We start from the raw sequence: 20,255 nt of genomic DNA, 5'->3' as shown, positions 1-20,255 counted from the left end.
CCCCCTCGCCCACCCACCCACTCCAACCACCATCCTCGAGTAACGAAATGCAGCCAGACACCACCACCACCGCATGAGACCGCCCACCATCTACATCAGTGCTGGGGAGAGGCGAGATGGGTGGGGGGAGGTGGGGGGGTGGTGATGTGGATTTGGGGAGTGTGTGTATGTGTATAGGGGGTGTGGTGTGGGGAGGTGGGGTAGGGAGGCGGGGGGGCGCTGGCTGGGTGGGTGGGTGGATGAGTGGTGGTGCCTGATCAAGTGAAATATTTAAGGTCGGTGAGCGACCAGTCTTAACTCTGAGAGAGACGGACAGACAAGAGTGCTCGGCTCCTCCGCTGTGACACTTTTAAAAAAAAGGGGCATTTTTTTTGTTTCGTCTCCGCTCGGGGCGCATCAACTCGAGATGTCATCGCAGAAGGTGGCGACCGTCAAAGTCTTCCTGGGCGCATTCCTCGTGTTTGCATTCATTGCGAATCACCCATCGCACGGTGAGTCGGAGTCGTCGTCGCAGTAGACAGACACACGCGCGCGAATACGCCGAGGGCATCGTTCGCATTTTTTCACGCGCCTCTCGTGTTTACACAATGTACGCGCACTTTGCCACGGTGTCAATCTGTTTGTCTCTCGCACGCACGCATATAAACAGCTATTGTGCATTGGCAACAACAAAAACATCAGCAGCGTTGCGTCTTCACCTGCCGACACCTAGCGGCTCCTTCTCATAGTGAGCAGCGCGCGACGGCGGGCCGTCGTCTGACGTGATGACGCCGACGGCGGGAGAATGTTCGCGTTTTAAGAAGAAAAACGAAATGACAATCTCACAATTCGGGGGTTGTTGCGCTCGGCGGCTTCAACGGGCGCGGCGGCTTCAACGGGCGCGGTGATGCGAAGGTTGATGTTTTAATCATTTTTGTTCAAACCCGTCGCCCTCTTACGTTGATTGCCCTTCACCGGCGGGGGGGTGGGGGTCCCCGCTGTTGGGGGCCACCGTGTCCATCATCGCTCCGCGTGGCACACCTGGGCGCAAAGGCGACGACGGGCGCGCGTTCTCGCATCGAGCCGCGGAATCCACACATTCGCGGAACCCTGCTCCAGGCGCAAACGCGACTGAAAACTCTGACAATAACCCGGCCACACGCGGCTATAAATACACACCGCTGTGTATATACACGCACGCACGCGCGCGCGCCTACACACACACGAACGCGCGCACAACTACCGCTGCCAAGCAAAAGCTACGTGATTGTCCGACTGACGGAATCGATCGCTTTCGCTTGCGGCGGGAGCGGCGTTCGTTGTTCCGTTGTTTTTTCTTTCTCTCTCTCCTGGTTAAAGGGAAAATAAAACAAACGTAGAGAAACGAGCAGAGAGAGAGAGAGGGATCTTGAACATGCGCGATTGCAGAGCACGTGTGAGACGCGCCGAGTCGAGGCGCGGGCTGGTGCCGTGTCGGGTGTGGGACGAAGGAATTCTCCAGTAATTGTACAACATTTGCCCAATGTTGCCAGTTTGCTTCGGGAACAAACATCGCGCGGACCGCGCCGTGGCGGGCGATGTTGTCGCGACGCGCTCTTCTCGAGTTGTTGTTGTTGTTGTTATTGCGCACCGCAGCAACAACAACAACAACAACAACAAAATTGAAAGCGTTGCGGAGAAAAGTGGTGACAAAGTTAGTAGGCTGCTCGCTCGCTCAGGCCGCCGGTGACCGTGGTGGTGGTGGTGGTGGCTTTGGTGGTGGTGGTGGTGGCGCAAAAGACGCCGCTGTTGACGTAGTGACTGCGACTCGCGTCAATCTCCCCACCACCGCCACCACTGCCGCCACAACCACCACCACAGCCACCACAGCCACCACCATCATCACCACCGCCACCACCACCACTGCCACCACCGCCACCACCGCGGAGTTGCGCCCGCGCGAGTTGCGCCACAGGCACCGTCGTGTCGAGCGGATTTCTCTTCTCGGCGGCGTCTTTCCAAGAAGCGCCCAGAAAACCCCACGGTGAGCTTCCCATGGGTATTATCTAACAAGCGTGATAAACGATAGCTCGTATATCACGCCGTGCGCAGCCGTACATCATCATCATCATCCCCACTCGGCGAGAAGCGGGGCTGGCAGCTGCCGCCACTGTCGCGTTCTGTGCGAGACCCCCCCCCCCCCAAACTGCCCCCCTCCCCCTGCGTCGCTGCGATCGAGTCTTTATTTGCTTTTTAAGGACGCGGCAGTTTGTGCGGCTTTACAGAACATTCACAAATCGCAGCCCGTATTGAGATACGAACTCGACACGATGCCTTGCTCAGACTCCCCCCGCGCCCCCCCCCCCTTGCTCACTCTCTCTCTCTCTCTCCTCCATCCTCCTTCTGTCTCGTACGGAGTTCGTGATGTGCGCGGGTGATGCAGCACCGCAGCCTCTCGATCCGTGCCCAACTTGACGCCGCTGCGTCGTGATTTTGTTGCGTTGGTCACTCGCCGAGCACACGACGTGCGCGTGTGGTATGCGGCGTGTGTGGTATGCGGTGTGTGGTATGCGGCGTGTGGTATGCGGTGTGTGTTTGTGGTGAGCGGTTGCGCGCTGCGCTATGAACCCGGTTCACCCGAGTTCGATTCCCGCTCACGGCCAACACCAAGTGACGATTATTTGAACCGGTTCTGGGCCTCCCCTAGGCCGACTCAGCCTCAAATGAGTACCTGGTGCGGTGTGTAAACATCGCCACTCGGGAGACAAAGGCGGTCGGGCGTGGTGCTGGCGACCCACCCCCTCGTGTGCCGTTCTGGCCTTCATTAGGTGCTCGCTAACAGCACTTGCCCCAACAGTCTGATCAGGCTATACGGGGGTTCTTTGTCTTTGTGTGTGTCCCGCTAACAGCACTTGCCTCAAAAGGCTGTTAAAGCTATACGGGGGGGATAGTCGTCTTTATCCCCGCCGCATACATTCGCATTGTACTTACCGTTAATATACATTACAATCATTATAATCAATACCCCGACCTCGTACCCAAACCGCCCACCGACCGACCCCCTTCCACCCCGCAGCCGGCAACTGCTGGCTGCAGCAGAGCAAGAACGGCCGCTGCCGTGAGCTGCTCAAGATGAACGTGAGCCAGCAGGAGTGCTGCCGGAGTGGTCGTCTGGGCTCGGCGTACACGGGCGAGCAAGTCTCCACCGCCACGCTCTTCCGCTGGATGGCCTTCAGCGGCGGGGCGCCCAACTGCAAGCCCTGCAAAGGTGCGACGCACGGCGGATGATCGATTCCTCTGCTCCGCTCCGTGCACCGTTTTCGTTTTTCTCACCTGAATTTTGCTCCGCTGTTCCAAACTCAAGCTAAATTCACCCACCCACCCACGAACGCACCGCCACCACCACCACCACCACCAAATATAAATCCCACAATCTTTACAAACCTGTTTAAAAAAATAAGCCAACGTGAATGGAGTGCATTGTGCAGATTGTCCTTCCAGACACCTGATTGACATTCTCTTAAACCACGTGCGCGTTTTTCTGAATGGATATCGTGTATTTGGTTGCCAATCAGAGCTTCACCGAGTCACAAGGCTATTATTACTCAAGGTTCCTACATTGGGATGTGTTGACCAATACCATTATTAAGTATTGGCGTCAACGCATAAATTGATGGAATAATTGATTGATTAAAGAACCAGCTAATTATCCGAAGCAATTAACCATCAGCGTCAGGTGCTGGTTTTAATTGAGGTGACGCTGATAGCTTTGGTTAAAGGCAATGTCCTGAGCGTCTGTCTCGAATCAATGTCTAGAAGCGCGCTGCTCTAATTGGCCACTGACTGTGAGGTCGTCGCTGCTCGAGTGGATGCACCGTGTTCACTCCTCTGGGTGCCGAGCCCTGGCCATGCTCGTTTAGTCACCACTCACTCGCCCATTCACTCACTCGCTCACCTCATCACCGACCCACTCATTCACTTTCTCGCCCACCCACCTCACACACACGCACACTCATTCACTTGCCAAATCACTCACCACCACCACCACCCACTGCATGCTTTTCTCTGCTCGTACAAGAATGAGTATTTCACGCCAGCGCTGCCCAAATGCCAAGCGTCCGTGAGTCACGACCCCAAAATGCGTTTCCAGGTTTATTCATTAAAAAAAAAACTATGCATGTGTAAGCCCGCATGACGCGTGTGATGACTGCTTGACGTGAAAAAAAGATGAACTGCGGGAAGGTGAAAGGTCCACAAAGACCACTATTAATCCGCGTACAGGGTGTGCTGGAATGCGAGGTGACGTCTACCGCACACACAGCAGCAGCAACTCCAACTTGCGGCCAGCAATGGTTCAAATTTGTCAATGCACGGATATATGAGGATGACTGTATGGGACGTATTAATGTCGAAAATACCGTGCCTAAGGAGTGGAGAAATTGGTGATTGATTTCACCCAATTCCTACTTTCTAAAAAAGAATAAAGCTCACCATTAAAGTGTCCAATCCCGTTACAGCTCAGAAGTAAAGCAGGATTTTGCCCTGGTTAGTACTGAAGTGGGTGACCACCAGGGCTTCTCAGGCGTTGTAAGCGCAGAAATTCAAGGTGCCCAGGTGATCAACTGTCATGGAAAGTGTTGATAGCGACCACCTTTAAATGTGACGGTCAACCCCATCGTCGGCATGAGTTGTATCTGGATACTCCGGATGTCTCCCACATGATGCAAAACACTCATGAACGAAATCGTCCAAAAAAATCCCAAACTAAACACTGTATTGGGATTCGGCAAGGATTTCTGGGGTGAATGATTTCTGGGGTGAATAAATATTTCTGGGCATTCTTCGAAAAATTGGGATTATTATAAATTGGCTCTCGTCTGGTGGGTCGAAACGCTGTCGTGGGAACGATGTTGCAACGGATGAAAACAAAAATTACAGAAATGTGATGTGAAATTATCGTTATGGGTATTGGCAACTTCCTGTCAGAGCAGCCAGACTCAATATCATTTGTAGGCGGAATTATTGCACAACCGCTCTGCGCTGAGCATCCACAAGCACTGTTTTCAAAGGCTACCAGATGACACATGCCATTACGATTTTACAAATGTATGATCAGTTATGAATATTGTGAAGTCCCGTGGGGAAGGGTAGTTGAATGCAGGATTGTCAGCATTCCAACGCCTACATACACGTTTTGAGCACACTCAAAGACAAAGATCCCCCTTATAGCCCAAACAGGCTGCAGGGGCAAGTGCTGTTAGTGAGCACCTTTAAAGGCCGGCACAGCACAGGAGGGATTGGGTGGCCAACACCACGCCCGACTGCCTTTGTCTCCCGAGGTGTGATGCGTACACACCGCACCAGGTACTCATTTGAGTCTGAGTCTACCTAGGGGAGGAGCAGGACCGGTTCACCGATGTTGGCCGTGAGCTGGCATCGAACTCGGGTTTCGTAGCGCAGCGCACTAACCGCGACACGACCGCTCCACATAATTGAGCACTCGCACGCTCACACTCACAACACAACGCGATGTCAAAAATGCTGCAATAAAAACGATTATCAAAGCCCCCCCCCCCCCGGTCCCCCTTCAACCTTCAGTCGGTGGGAGGTCGCTCATCCTCATTTGCTACCCCATCCACATTCTGGAACTCCCCTCCCCCAACTCTCCGTGTCGTCGATTCTTTGTTCCCTGCTCAAATCCAGGCTCAAAAGGTCCCTTCCCCCCTCCCCCCTCTGATGACGACTGATTGTCCGTTTCTCTCTACGAAATAAACATGCCCACCCCGTTTCTATACAGCGTCTCGAGATGTGGCTGCAATTCGACGTTTTTTTAAATATATATATGAACCTTATGGCGGGACCCTGGGGTCCCTGGGGTCCCGCCATAAAGTTCAAATATAAAAAAAACTAATCTGTCATTGTAATAACATCGTGCGTACATATGTGCAATTGTTTAAACCTTTCCTTTACAAGCAGCTGAGAGACCCAAATTGAAGACGAAAGTCTCTCTCCCATTACACCTGGACAGGAAGGCAGGGCAAGTGATGTTAGTGAGCGCCTATTGTTTGATTAAGACCAACGCGAAGCACAAAGGGGCACTGGTCTTGGACCCGCACCACGCAAGGTCGACCAACTTCATCTTCTCAACATTTCCACTGACCACACGACCACTCTCCCGCTTACAGCACTCAGTTGGGCCAATTCCACATCACTGGAGCCAAGTCACTTTTCAAAACAAACCAATTACTCCCGAAGCTCATGGCCAGAAATCAGACTCCAGTTTATAGCACAGGCGGTTTAAATTGCGCATTGATATACCAGTTCGATGTTATTTCACTCGGCTTACGTTTGCGCGTGTGCCCGAATGTGTGCGTGTGGTGGGGGCCGTTGGGTCGTGGCGATGTAGCAGTCGTTGCTCCGCTTGTGGAGCCCATCAACCTGGGTTCACTTCGCGGCACTGGCTAACATTCGTGGCGCGAGATATCTGAACTCGTATTGGGCAGCCCCAGGTCTACTCAACCTTAAATGAGTACTTCCTGCTGCTGTGTCAAACACCAGCATTGGCGAGGCAATCCTGGTGTGCCCCGGTGAAGAGATGTTAACTGCTTCCTCTGGCATACTGGAGGTCGTGGGTTCGATCCAGACTGTGACGCCTGTATATGTGGAATTTGCATGTTCTCCCTGTGGTCGCGTGGATTTTTCTCCAGGTCCCCCGATTTCCCCCTCCACATGTAGAACGTGCGTTTAGATTATTTGGCTGCGATACATTTCCACATGATGAGGCGCTTCGTTGAGCTATCAGGTCGCTTCTGAAAAAAAGAGCGATATAGCTCAGGTGGCCTTACCTGATAAAATAAATAGTTTAGTTTTAGTGCCCGAGCCTCCACGGTTCACCGTGCGCCGTTCTGGCATCAATAGCTGCTCGCGAACAGCACTTGCCCAAACAGTCTATTAAAAGTATAGTGATATAGGTTTTTACCCTTTCAACTGGTACAAAAAACTGACACCTTTATACAAGGCATCATGTTTGCAATAACCACAACACAAGCAGTCAAAATGCAAACAAAAAGAAACAACTCTGATGATGATAATGATATACATTGTCCTTGAAGTTGATTGGTGCACACCCGAGACAGCTTTTCTTAGAGCCTAGTCTCAAATGGTGTTGGACCAGATGACGCCAAAAGGCGCACAACTCAAAAACAGTCTGTTCAAAGGCTACGGCGGGTGTTCTTTGTGTTTGTGCGCGTGTCTCTGTCTGCGTGCGCGTCGCATCTCCATTGCAGAGACGTGCGACAACGTGGACTGCGGGCCCGGCAAGCAGTGCCGCATGAGCCGCAGGAACAAGCCGCGTTGCGTCTGCGCCCCTGACTGCTCCAACGCGAGCCGGTCGTCCGTGTGCGGCACGGACGGCAAGACGTACCGCGACGGGTGCGCGCTCCTCAAGGCCAGGTGCAAGGGCCAAGCCAACCTGGAGATGCAATACCATGGGCCATGCCAGAGTGAGTGCTGACCACCCACCTCTAGCTCACCTCTCACCTAACCCACACCGCCACCAACCTCTCACCAAACCCACCCAACCCACACAACCACCATCACCCTTCCAGTGGCACAGCTTTTGAGTGTGCAGGCGGTGCCACTGTGCCGGGCCCCGCAGGCCCGAGGACGGGGACATTGGACAGAGGGCTCCATGTTATTGCTTGCGCCATGCCACTGGCACTCTTCCCTGCTCTCCTCTCCTCTCACCTGTGGTTCAATATGAGATTGGGGCATTGGGTGGTGATGCACGCATTCCAGTAATGCAGCGCATTGGAGGCGAGGGTTAGTGGACAGATTTGCAGTTGTACTAAAGTCCCATATCTGCCGAACTACCAGTGGACAGGAGATGGCAGTAGAGCAAACGAGTCCGTGAATCCGTCTGTGCAGAACTATGAGCATTATCCGCTTGTATTCTGAGTCTTGAGGCTTTGTGAGGCTTTGCTTGGTAAGAATAGGGCTCTACTATCATCTTGTTATTCATTATTTTATTTCCTACTATTTTTCTCTCTCTAAACCGATCACGGAGTGTAACTACCCCACGCACTCGATTCAGCTGTCTGCCAGCTGACTGAAATTAGCAAATGCCCCACTGCCCAGCGACACAATCCAACCCTGGGCAGTGTGGTCGGGGCAAGGCAGGGCATGGCAGGGCAAGGCACTCCAAACACTGCCCCAATTGCAGGTGACATGTGCGGGTGGTGTAATTGATAACTGGAATGTGCACGAATTGTTTAATGCATTCTTTTATGGGCTGCAGCCAGGTCGGCTCTCATTGCGAGGTGAATTTATTTTATACGCTGGTAAAAAAAAACCGAACAAGCACAAATATCCCAGGGAATGTGTCACATGACAACCGACAAAGCTCATGCAAGTCACTTGGTGGATATCGAACACAGCTGCTTTCTAGATTAGCAATCTCTTGCGTTGTTTTGCTTCGCTTGATACAAACAAGCAAAGTGATGCTCTCAAACGAAAGGCCATTTTAAAAGGGAAAGTGGTGGTTGGAGAATGTGAGCGTGCGTGCATTATCTCTGCTGGATCAAAGCCAATGCAAATGTAACACAATATCAAGTACTTAACACGGAACATTCACGATGTCCTTCACTGATGATATACAGCACTATAAAGCATTTTAATCTGGGTCTTGCGCACGTAACCACTGCCTTATAAGACCAACTCCTGCCTTTTGATAGTTTCCCAAACTGTAGTCCTCACACCGAACCTCAACAGTTTGTCTCATTATGTTCTACTATCTTATCGGTTCAAATACAGATTAAGTAGTCACGCACCACACGCGTCTGATGATTGCTAAACATGCACCGTCAAGCACGCTGCCAAGTACACGACCACACACACACGTTCTTAATCTGAACCAGCACCCTCGAGGTCACGAGGAATGTATTTAGCAATCATCAGACGCGTGAAGCATGTAACAATTTGTTTTGCATTTGGTCGGGAGAAGATTGGTAAACACGGAAAGGCATTCTCCATGGAGGCGCACGAGGATGTTCGCTTGGGAAATCCCGGTCTGATCCTCAATGGAATCATTAACCAATTAATTATTCAAAGTTTGCCGTTTGTAATTAATTAACAATTTATGCTTGACTAAATCACAAATTGAAAATCCCAGTCGGCAAATGTGTTTTTTTTAACGAGATCCAAACACCTCCCTACAATCCCCCATCATCACCACCATCAACTTTCAAATCACTGCGACTGCTGCACCTGCCAACACAGACTTCTGTTGATCCCCACACACACACTCGCACGCACCTCCACGTTATGTGCCAGACAGCCAGGTTCATAGCGCAGCGTGCTAACCGCTACACTACCGCTCCCCCCACACACACACACACTCGCACGCACCTTCACGTTCTGTGCCAGACAGCCAGGTTCATAGCGCAGCGTGCTAACCGCTACACCACCGCTCCCCCCCACACACACACACTCGCATGCACCTTCACGTTCTGTGCCAGACAGCCAGACTTTGGCTTATCCCTCACTCTCTCCCTTGCCCGCTCTCGCTCTCTCTATCCCCTTGAAAAAAAAAGCCCCTGGGTGTTCCAGCACGCGCAGTGCCCCCCCCCACCACCACCACCTCCCACCAACTCTTTCTACCGCGTAGCCAGACGTGCACTTTCGCACGCGACTCGAGTGACAGGGCCAGGATATTTACGTTGGTCACACTGGCGCTCGACCGAGCGGTCGGCGGCGGTGGCAGCGGCCGGCGGCAGATTTCACTCAATGGGTGCCAAAAAAAAACCGCACCGTGCCTCCCGCAATCGGCGATTGCGCACTCCCCACCACCCCCAACACGGCTCCTTCATCACAGCGCACCTCTTTCGCCGTCCCACCACCCGCCAGCCTGCGCTCGCCCGCCCACCAACGCTCGCGCTCCGATCGCCTCTCCTCCTCCCTGCAGCCAGCTTCCACCCCCTCCACCCCCTCCACCACCCCCCCCCTTCCACTTTATCTTTTTCCCCAGTCTGTGGTTCACAATAGCCACATTTTGAAATAGCAGCGGTCTCAGAATAGCCACACTCATGACCGGCGGCTGACGTTTGGAGGAAAGTGCCAATGGAATATGCTGGGCCGTCGGTGCAACTTTGCGTGACCGTCCTTCACCTGCGCGGGGAGCAGACGCATGCGCTGGTTTTTTGCCCACTTTTGTCTTTAGGGGTGTATTCTTAATCCGCCGAGCCTGCATGTGTATATATAAGAGTATATATATACACACCATATTTATATACACCATCTTACGATTGATGTTTGTACTGTTCAAAGCCATTAGCGTGTTACATGTTTAACGCTTTACAAAATGTAATGCATTCATACAGGAAAGCCTCATAGAGTCTAAATTTTTTTCAATAGGGTTCTGCATGGCGTGGTCTGAGTGCCAAAAAAGTCAGTCGGTACTCTCACCCACCACGAACACCTAGACTATACCCGGAATAAAATTAGACACTCGCCTGAATTAACAGCCGATTGTTGTTGACCAAACAAACATCACATTTGCCTGGACACCATTTGCATTGTTCCAAAAAAAAGCACCAAGATCCTCGGTCTCCCCCCAACATTGGTTTTGGGTGTCCCAAACTATATTGAGATCACTCTCTGAATCAGCACTCTCAGTCTGGCCTGGGACACGTCCCCCCCCCCCCTACATTAAGTGTGCGCTAGGTGTGACAATTGAGTGTGCATTTCAATTCATAAGACTGGTAAATGTGGAAATGTGGAGCAGAGTGGACTGCGAGTAATCGGACGTTGGGGAATCTGATGGCTCTAAACGAGTAAAGACCGACAGAAATTAGAATCTTGCCTAGCGCGCTGATTCTGGACCTCGCCATAGCAATGTGGAATTTGCACCACCTCCTCCCCAGAGCTTCCAATGGAGATTAGCAGGGCAGACGCTTTGATCGTATTGACATGAGGCGAGTAATATTTGTCATGTTTTGTCATGGATCTCCAGTCATCTACCACCTATGCCTATTACTAAATGCCATTAGATCTTAGAAGCGAAGTAGAATTTAGCCTACTTAGTAATTGAATGGGTGGCCGCCATGGATAACTGTATGTGGGTGTTCTCCATGCACTGTGGCTTCCTGTCACATTAATTTCTGTAAAATGGTATTAGTCAAACATCCACATTGCTCAATTTAGCAGAACCTTCCGGACAAAAAAAAAATCTTCATCTTGTCGCTATAATGTTTTTACTACTAATACGACTACTACGCACCGTGAATTCTCATGTTCTCATTCTCACGCTTTGACACCACCTAATGATTGCAATTGCGGTCGCAACAACAACAACAACAACCACTGCGACCACGAACAGCGGCAGCGGCGGCAGTCCGATTAACCCCCAGAGGTGTCGACGAACGTGCGTGCGCGTGCGTGCAGAGAACTGCAAGGACGTGCAGTGCCCCAGCGGCACCTTCTGCGTGGTGGACCAGAACAACAACGCGCACTGCGTGCTCTGCAACCTGCGCCCGTGCCCCGCGGATTCCGGCCAGGGCGAGCAGCAGCAGCAGCAGCAACACGTGTGCGGCAAGGACGGCGTCACCTACGCCAGCGTGTGCAACCTGCGCCGTGCCACGTGCCTGCTCGGAAAGTCCATCGGCGTCGCCTACCAGGGACGCTGCTCCAGTGCGTATTTGAAACACGGATTGGCCGAACGACTTTCCCGTTCGCCACCCCACGGCACGCACACTTCGCATCGACGGAGGCGTATTCGCGGAACGCTTTTGCGTGGGCGCTCGACGATTTGACATTTTACCGAATCGCAAGGATGTTTGGTTCAATAATGCGGTCGTGCCCAGCCTCTGGTACGGGCACCCACTGGTAGTGACCACCGGCGGTCTGCAGGGATGTGGGAAGTGCTCCGAGCACGATTGTTGCACCCGCGATTCGGTTCGCAGAGCGTCAGATCGTCTACTGCACGCTGGCCCACCGACGTTTAGCGAGGTTTGACGGTGGACCGCAAGTCCAGGAAGGGTGGAAACCCGCTGCTCTCGGATGTATAAAAAAAGTAAACTAATAAAAGCTTAAATTATAATCAAGACCGATTACTCCAACCAAAGAATAACACGGTGAAAGCAGACACCCAACTCCCCCTCGTGTGTTTGAGTGTGTGGGTGCACACGCACATGTACACACTGACAAAGACCCCCCCCCCCCCCCCCCATGTAGCCTTTATCAGACAGTTAGGGCAAGAGTTGCTAGCGAGCCCCTGTTTGAACAGTTCTAACACATTCTGTAACTCATCAGAATCTAGGCACATGCTGTGGCCAGCACCACGCATTACTTAGTCAAAGTTTTTGTATATTCCAGCACCAATGTTGGTACCACGCGCCAGGCGCTTATTTTGAATTTGAGGCCGAGTCTACCCATGGGATTCCCAGGCCTTGTTAACACACAACAACAACAACAACCGCCATTCGCCACTAAGTGGCGGTGATGTCACCACGACGCTTGTGCCAGGCTATGTGCACCTTGAGGCCACGTGTGTTAACACACACACACACATAAACAATGATATGATGGCAACGCAGCCCAAGGGGCAGCTGTTAACCAGCGATGTGATTTGTAACATTGGAGTGTAATCGTCTCTAGGCCACGAGATCACGTGTTTATTTTGAGTTCCCTTAGCTACAACACGAGCAATAAAGACGTCCTGTCGTCGTTGTCGGCCACGAGGGTGTGGAGAGGTGGTGTGGAGTCTTGGCTTGAGAGTAGATGCGGTGCAGCAGACGTCGCCGATGCTTTTCACACACTCGGTCACCCAAAGCACCGGTGGTAATTTTTTAGACATTGCCCCAACCCGTCTCGTCCATTGTTTTCTCATGATTTCCTATCACGCTCATCACAGTTGTGCCACAGACTCGGTAACTTACCTTGGGACTGCCTTCATTGCCCTTCCCTAAGGGATTCAGTTTAATTTGTTCAGCCTTTGGGTGAGCAGAAGCACACGTTTCTTTCAGCAGGGTTGTTGATTGCCGTGTCCGGGTTCAATCGGAACACTGGCTTGAATATTTTTTGAGTTCAAGAGGTCAGCACGGTCAATGCAATTGCTTCCGGAATTCTGCCAGATCCCACAGTTTTTGAAGAGATGTTTTCCATAAATATTTCCACAGGCAATTCTCGATGACAGTCATTCAGAGCTGCCTTGTAGGAAAAACAAAGTGTTCAACCTCATCACCGCTAACATGCCATTGGTGGCTTTTCTCCTGGTTCTCCGATTTTCCTCCCCACATGAAGTCAAACACTCAATAGAATTGGGCCACACGTGCCAATGTAAGCAGCATCCTCCTGAGAAAGTCATGAGGCTCCGGGAGCCTTTAAACGAGTCGATATTTGGCATTATTGTTTTTAGACATTAATGTGATCAGCTCTTACACACGACTTCACATATATATTGCGACGGAGCAGAGATTTAGAAACCCAGACGCATACGGGTATTTCAGCCGTACACACACACACACAGAGCCTCGCTCCGCTGCAGAATCCGCAGTGGATTCTCGCTTATTGAAGCGATTAGAGGCAATCATCAAACCTGCCTCAAACACACTGCCACAATCACTCGGGCTCGCAAATGTTTACACCGAAGCGCATGCTGCAGCTTTGAAGTAGACTTCCGCATCGGAATGATTATTTGCAGAAGGAAACACACTCGCGTACCCATGACCTCACCCCTCACGTCTTCTTATCAACGTGCAAAAAAGAAACGTTCCACGGGTCACATTTTGTACAAAGTGAACATTTAATTTTGGAGGAGCGGTGGCAACGGAGCCCATCGCGCAGCGCTACGAACCCGCCGAGCCGATTCAATTATCGGCCACGGCCAATATCAGTGGCGAGTGACATCTGAACCATACGCGACCATACATCACCACGCCGGTCGGCGCAGGTTGGTGAACGGAGTAAGTGTAGCGCCCAGGACCAGCTCAGATATTTGCATCGACTCACTCACTGGCATTATAACCGTGGCCAGGAATCGAACTCAAAAAGCCTGCGGTCAGGTTCAGAAGCGCGGTGCGCTAGCAACTGCGCCACCGCTCCACGCGAAGCCAGCAGCATCAGCAGCAGCTGCGGCGGCGGCGGGCGGTTCCAGTCTTGTTGGAAGGCGGCCTTTTTGGAGCGCGCTGAAAGCACCGCTATTAATGCGTCTGCGCGTGTGATGTGTTCCCGGCGGGGCGGGTAAAAATAGGGCCCCCCGCCGACCGACCGACAGCGCTAAACGTGCGCGATCCGTCTGACGCTTTCCGGCCGCACGCGTCATTCCCGCCGCCTCTTGCGCAACGCGCGGTCTCTCCCTGGCGCTCGCCACGTACGCCACGGCCCCGAAAACAACCGCGGAGGGGGAGGAGGTGGTGGTGGTGGTGGGAGCGTAACGCGTGTTTACGAGCAGTGGGGAGAGAGAGAGAGTCGGGGGTGGGGACTCCGGGAGAGAACAGGCGAGGGAGACAGAGGGGAGCGGAGACGCGCACGCATGCTGGGCGGGTAACGGCGCCGTGCTCGCAACGCGTCGCCTGAAGACGGGTTTTTTGGGAGTGGGGGTTGACGCCGCGCGCGCGCACACAGCAAACACATCGAGCCCCTAGCCCCACCGCCGCCAAATCTAATAGCCGTACTGTTGGGGCAAGGGCTGTTAGCGAGGACATATTATGGCGCAGGGGTGCCGTGGCCATGCAGAAACACGCCTGGCCGACCCTTCATGTTCGCGCATCGCGCGCGGTGCTTAATTAAGGCCAAGTAGACCTAGGGGACACGCATGCACACACGCACCACGCGTCAATCCGCCCCAGGCATATTTATGATATGAAGCGAGGTGTCGGTGCATTCCCCGACGCCGTATTGTTATCACACGGCAACAACAAACACGCCGTTGTGAACCATGGAGGAAGGGTCGTGTTTACAGCGCGCGGCTATCATTTAGGAGTTCGAGGCGGCCCCCGTTTAGACTTCCCGCTCATGCCGCGACCCTCGGCGGATTTCCACGACCGCGATCAAAACCCATTACAGGGTCCCCCCCCCCCCCCCCCCACTTTATGCGGCGGCGGTAGATGCGTTCCAAATAAATGAGGGGCGCACAAAGCGAAACGACACGAGGGGAGACAGCTCCCTGCCGAGTGGCGCCGAACAGCACACACTCAGTGCTGTGCCCACGTCCGACCGCATAGCCGCCAATGAGTGAATTCAAACCGCGTGTAGCGAATTTTGGGTAAGAAAGTGGGGTTTGACGGAGAGAATACCGCGTCCGCTTTACCGCTGCGCGCAGCAAATATACTAACGCGACGGTACAAATAGACTCGGAGCGTTCAGGGGCAGAGTCATGGGGCACGCTGGTTTATATCGCCCTGCGGAAAGACATCTCGGCAGATGTCGCGTAGCGAGAGTGGCTCAACGCGAGCTAGAGAGGAAGTTGCGTAATTGACTTAATGGGTTTGCGGGGAAAGTGACAACATTCTCGAAGGTATTATTGTTTAAATCAACGGTTACCCGAGCTGACAGCGGCACCTCCGACAGAGCGACAAAGGCCAAAGCAAATCCATAGCTCAAGAAAAAAAAAGGAACTGGGAGAATTAAGTTCAACATGCATAGTGTACATAACGGAGGTCTCAAGGTTTGTGTTTTACAAACTCCACTCCTTGCCATCCCACCACTCATCTTTTCCGAGTTGTCCAATTCACCTCGTTTCAGAGACGGCACAAACAGATGAGATCTTTAACACTGCACGCGCCTCACTGCTGCGACTGGACACCCTTCCACAAGGCGTAGAGAACGCCTATTCAGTTTAAGATACGATAACATCCGTCCGTGTGTGTGTGTACGTTGAGTCGTGATGTAGAGAGCGCTTATTTGCAATGATAAGCGCCTCGTGACGTCACGTGGGCATGTTTACCAATCATCGGGTGCGCAGCGCGTGAGTTCATGGCTTATGGTTTGTAATTAGAACGAGGGAAGACGACAAATTGTTGAGTCGGTACGGACGCGCCGGCGCGCTTCACACAAAAGTGGAAGTTTAATTTGGGCGAAACCTTGAACGTCATTTTAAAAATAAACCTCTTGCGTGTGCATGGGGTGGCAGCGGCACCAACAGCAACCACCCAGCAAAGATAAACAAAACAAAATAGATTAACATCCGACGTCCTCCTGTGCGGGTCGAACCGTTTCGCCGCAGAGTCCAAGTCCTGTGATGACGTCCTGTGCGGATCGGGCAAGAAGTGCCTCTGGGACCCTGCAGAGGGAGGGCCGCACTGCGCGCAGTGCAACGACATTTGCCGCGACGCCAAGCGCATGGAGCCCGTGTGCGCGACCAACAACAACACCTACCCCAACGCGTGCGCCATGAGCAACGCCGCGTGCTCCAGCGGCATCTACCTGGAGGTCAAGCACACGGGCTACTGCAGCGGTAAGGGACACCCGTGCGCGGGCACGCACGCACGCACGCGCTTGGCACGCGCGACATCAAAGGTTTATAGAACGGGTACGCAGACACGCGCTGTGTGAGGGGAGCACATCGCCTCCGTGCACATGCCGATAAAACAATCCCCGTCAGCACTGTTCCTGAAGAAAAATAAAAAATAAATAGTGCATTGTGGTGCTCTTTCTTTACCTTAGATGACCGTCAAAATACATGCTTAGCAAAATGTGACCGGCTTTGGCAAGGCGCAGTGATGAACAATCGTGGACCGGTTTCGTTCTTGTTATGATTCATCAACACATGTAGAATCACCATGGCCCACTGCTGCAAAGTCTGCCCCTGGAAGCCACATACGTAATGCCTCCGATTAGTATGGTCGGCTACATACGGTGCGAAATCAGTTCAACATACACATGTGTAGTCTCCACCTCCACACTATTATTCTGTTATTTACAGACTGGCCAGAAGCGCCCTCACCTTGACTCGCATGCCGCTGATCACGTGGGGCCTCTGTGCGTCAATGGGACCTCACAGTGGGACCGCACAGTGGGACATCAATGAGACAATTATGCAAAAGAAGCACACAATGAGACCCCCGTAGAGGCATTGGAAACTGAATGAGGCTATGGAACTCAATGAGTAAATTGGACTTCAATAAGTCAATGGAAATTCATTGAATACAATCGGACCTGGGTAAGTGGATGCATCGGAGAGGAAATGAGATCTCACAGTCGGGCCCCAAAGAGGCAATTGGACTTAAATAAGGGAATATTATCTCAATGAGTCAGTGCAACGTATGTGGTGAGTCACTGGGACCTCACAATGGAGCCTCTTGAGTCAGTAGCACCTCGGTAGATGGATACTTCAATTAATCAATGGAACCTGACAATCGGATATTGCTGGAATGGTATGTCAGCGAGTCTAATCAGAACCAGAGCACCTCAGACGGGGAGTTAGTGGGTAAGACGCACATCCTAGATTTGAAGTGTTCGTTCTTTCGGTAAAGTCACGTAGGTGAAAAAATAGAATAAACTAAATAAATAAATATTTTTTCACGACGTTTCGATTGCAACACAAGCAATCATCAGGTGTGACAACCACAGCAAGAATTGTTTTAACTTCAGTAAAACGTCGTGATTTAATTTATTTATTTTAATTACATTTTTTCACCGACGTGACTTTACCGAAAGAACCAAAGAGTAAAGATACACATCGCCACTTTGTGCACGAACTGTTCTTGTGTGCTGTATGATCGACGTATGCAATGAATACGTTCAAGATATGTTAATTACGCACATTTACCAACACGCATTCATTTCTAAATTGTTACCGTAACTTGCATACGCGTGACGCGCATGCATTTATGCGTACTGCAAAAATTCAGAGAGTGTGGAGGCGAACGTGTTTAATTGAACAAGAGCTCACTGAGTAATCATCAACTTAACCATTTACAATTCACACGTGATCAATCTAATCAGCTACCTCATGGAGGTGAAATAAAACAAAACGCGATCTGAAGCTCATGCGGCTACACACTGCCCACACTCGGTATGGTGTCCTTCACTCCCCTCGGCATTTACATTTCGATTTAAAGCTTTCGTGACTGCAGGGATTCATCTTCTTGGTTCTTTCGGTAAAGTCACGTAGAAGGGAAATAATAAAATAATAAAAATAAAACATAATTAAATAATTCTCACGACGTTTCGGCCATAACGCAAGCAACCGTCCTCAGGTGAATAACAGGTCTGTCGAAAGACAGCGTCTGAATTCAGACGCTGTCTTTCCGACAGACCTGTTCTTCTGCTTGCGTTGTGGCCGAAAACGTCGTGAGAATTATTTTATTATGTTTTATTTTTATTATTTTATTATTTCCCTTCTACGTGACTTTACCGAAAGAACCAAGAAGATGAATCCCCTCGGCATGTTCAATTCACAGCCGCGGATGGCACCAACGGCGATTATCTGAACCGCTCTGTGTCCAAAACCCTCGGTTCGGCTCAGCCTTACAAATGTGGCTGAGATAAAGGCGACGGAGCGTGGTGCTGGCCACACCACCCAGCCTGGCGACCTTAATGGGTTGTTCGCTCACGGCGCTTTGCGCCCCCGACATTCTGCGCAGAGGGCATCTTTGTGCGTTGCGTCACGTGTTTGTCTTGAGCTGTGTTTGCCAGTGATTTTTGTGGATACCCCTGTTTGTTGAACCCAGAACTGCAGCATCGCTTGCCTTGTTCTCATCGCAGCCGCCGTGTATTCCTTTCCCAGCCATCAGTGAGGAAGAGGAGGAGGACAACGACGATGTGGACATGAACACATTTCCTAAACCTATCTTTCACAACTGGTAGTAAAGCTTTGGACCTAAAAAAAAACCACACACACACACACAAGAAAAGCAAAAAAAAATGTTTCCATATTCTTTCACGCATCTCTAAGCGCCCGGCTAGGGCCAAATCACGAACCGTACACTACTGTACATATTCTAGAGGAAGCCACTTGTATTTATTCGCGTGATGTTCTAAAAAAAAAAATCTGTACAACATTCGTTTTTTTTAATTTATAGCATTGCAGTATTTATACTATATGGTCAGTCTGAAGTGTTTATTTATTTTGCAGTACATGTAGTAGTGTTGTGGAATTTGTATCTCGTGCCAAGAGGATAAAGGGGGCCCGATTTGGTTCACACTCAAAACATAAACAATGACTGGTGTTTTGCATGCAAAAAAAGGGGCAGACGTAGACTATAGCTCTAGAGTTTATTTAATTGCTTTTGAGATCGCGTTATTACCAGATTTTACTCCAAAGTATCTGTAATGGGTATACTAATCAGTGTTATAATAGATACAATGTGAATGTTAAACGCTTCATGTATGTTGTCGTTGTTGTTTTTTAAAATCTATCTTTGCAACTCTACCCCATCCTCACCATACCCCCCCCTCCCCTTCCCCCAAATCAACCCGACGTTTGTGTTCCTAGCCTTTAGTTTTTACCGCTGCCTGAATGAAGATATATTTTATAAGTACTAAAACATGGATCATGTTTTTGTATTGAAGTATTTCAATATAATTTTGTACTTTAAATATGATATGCTTTCTTTGTGATTTGTTGTATATATCGTGACCTTGTAAATATACCGAAGGGCACAGACTGGTGTGTTTTGTTTTTGTTGTGTATAAACGTTTCGAGACGGGGAAGGGAATTCACGCACGCGCCATTAGCGCTGTCGGCTACGTACGGTGCAGAAGAAGTTCAACACACACACGCGCGTGCGTGCGTGCGAGTGAAACTTCGCAACCGCGCACGTTTTAACGGCGCGCCAAGCAAGAAAATAACCTCATCACATCCATGAATATCAATCGGGGGAAAAAAGAAAAAATGGGTGACGTTTCGGGCAATGGCCCTTCTTTAGATCACAAATAACGCTTTAAGCTTGTTACAAATTACGTGATGTATACGCTGTGCAGAAGAGTCATTGCCCGAAACGTCGCAGCGTGATTGACGAATGTGATAACGACTGTGCACACACACCGAGAGATAGAACGGGCAGTCGGGAAGTTGCGAGAATAGGATTTTGAGATGGCCGTACATTGAGAAACCGATAGAAGGAACACGTGTGATTGCAGGACGCACGCACGCACGCACGCTCTGTACATTATATCGACTGCTTAGAAGAAGCACGTGGGCTTAGGTAGGACACGTCATGGCTAGAGGGGACGATGGTCGAGAACAATGACGGAATGGCATCCAAAGATAGGAATGCGTCCGCAAACGTCAACTACGGAGACGATGCATCGATGGGAACGCGCTCGTGTACACCGCGCTAGCGTCAATGGATTCTTAC

The 20,255-nt window shown here is 51.0% G+C and overlaps 1 protein-coding gene across 2 annotated transcripts; it reads left to right on the top strand.

Moving 5' to 3' along the window:
• The first annotated feature begins 263 nt into the window (after positions 1 to 263).
• Positions 264 to 19,561, top strand: LOC144935484 (follistatin-A-like). Of its 2 annotated transcripts, none has more exons than XM_078862182.1 (6): positions 264 to 491; positions 3,035 to 3,226; positions 7,245 to 7,460; positions 11,398 to 11,643; positions 16,178 to 16,408; positions 18,661 to 19,561. In XM_078862182.1, the coding sequence occupies exons 1-6, from the start codon at positions 407 to 409 to the stop codon at positions 18,690 to 18,692; spliced, it is 1,002 nt and encodes a 333-aa protein (XP_078718308.1). In that variant the 5' UTR covers positions 264 to 406; the 3' UTR covers positions 18,693 to 19,561. The 2 variants fall into 2 exon arrangements, with proteins under 2 accessions (XP_078718308.1, XP_078718307.1); XM_078862181.1 differs by having other exon boundaries at positions 266 to 491; positions 18,683 to 19,561.
• Positions 19,562 to 20,255: the final 694 nt, after the last annotated feature.

This window comes from Lampetra fluviatilis, chromosome 13 (genome assembly GCF_964198595.1).
Source record: "Lampetra fluviatilis chromosome 13, kcLamFluv1.1, whole genome shotgun sequence".
Classification (NCBI taxonomy): domain Eukaryota; kingdom Metazoa; phylum Chordata; class Hyperoartia; order Petromyzontiformes; family Petromyzontidae; genus Lampetra; species Lampetra fluviatilis.
Note: the sequence above shows the minus strand (reverse complement) of the source record. Positions and strands in the feature narration are given on the sequence as shown.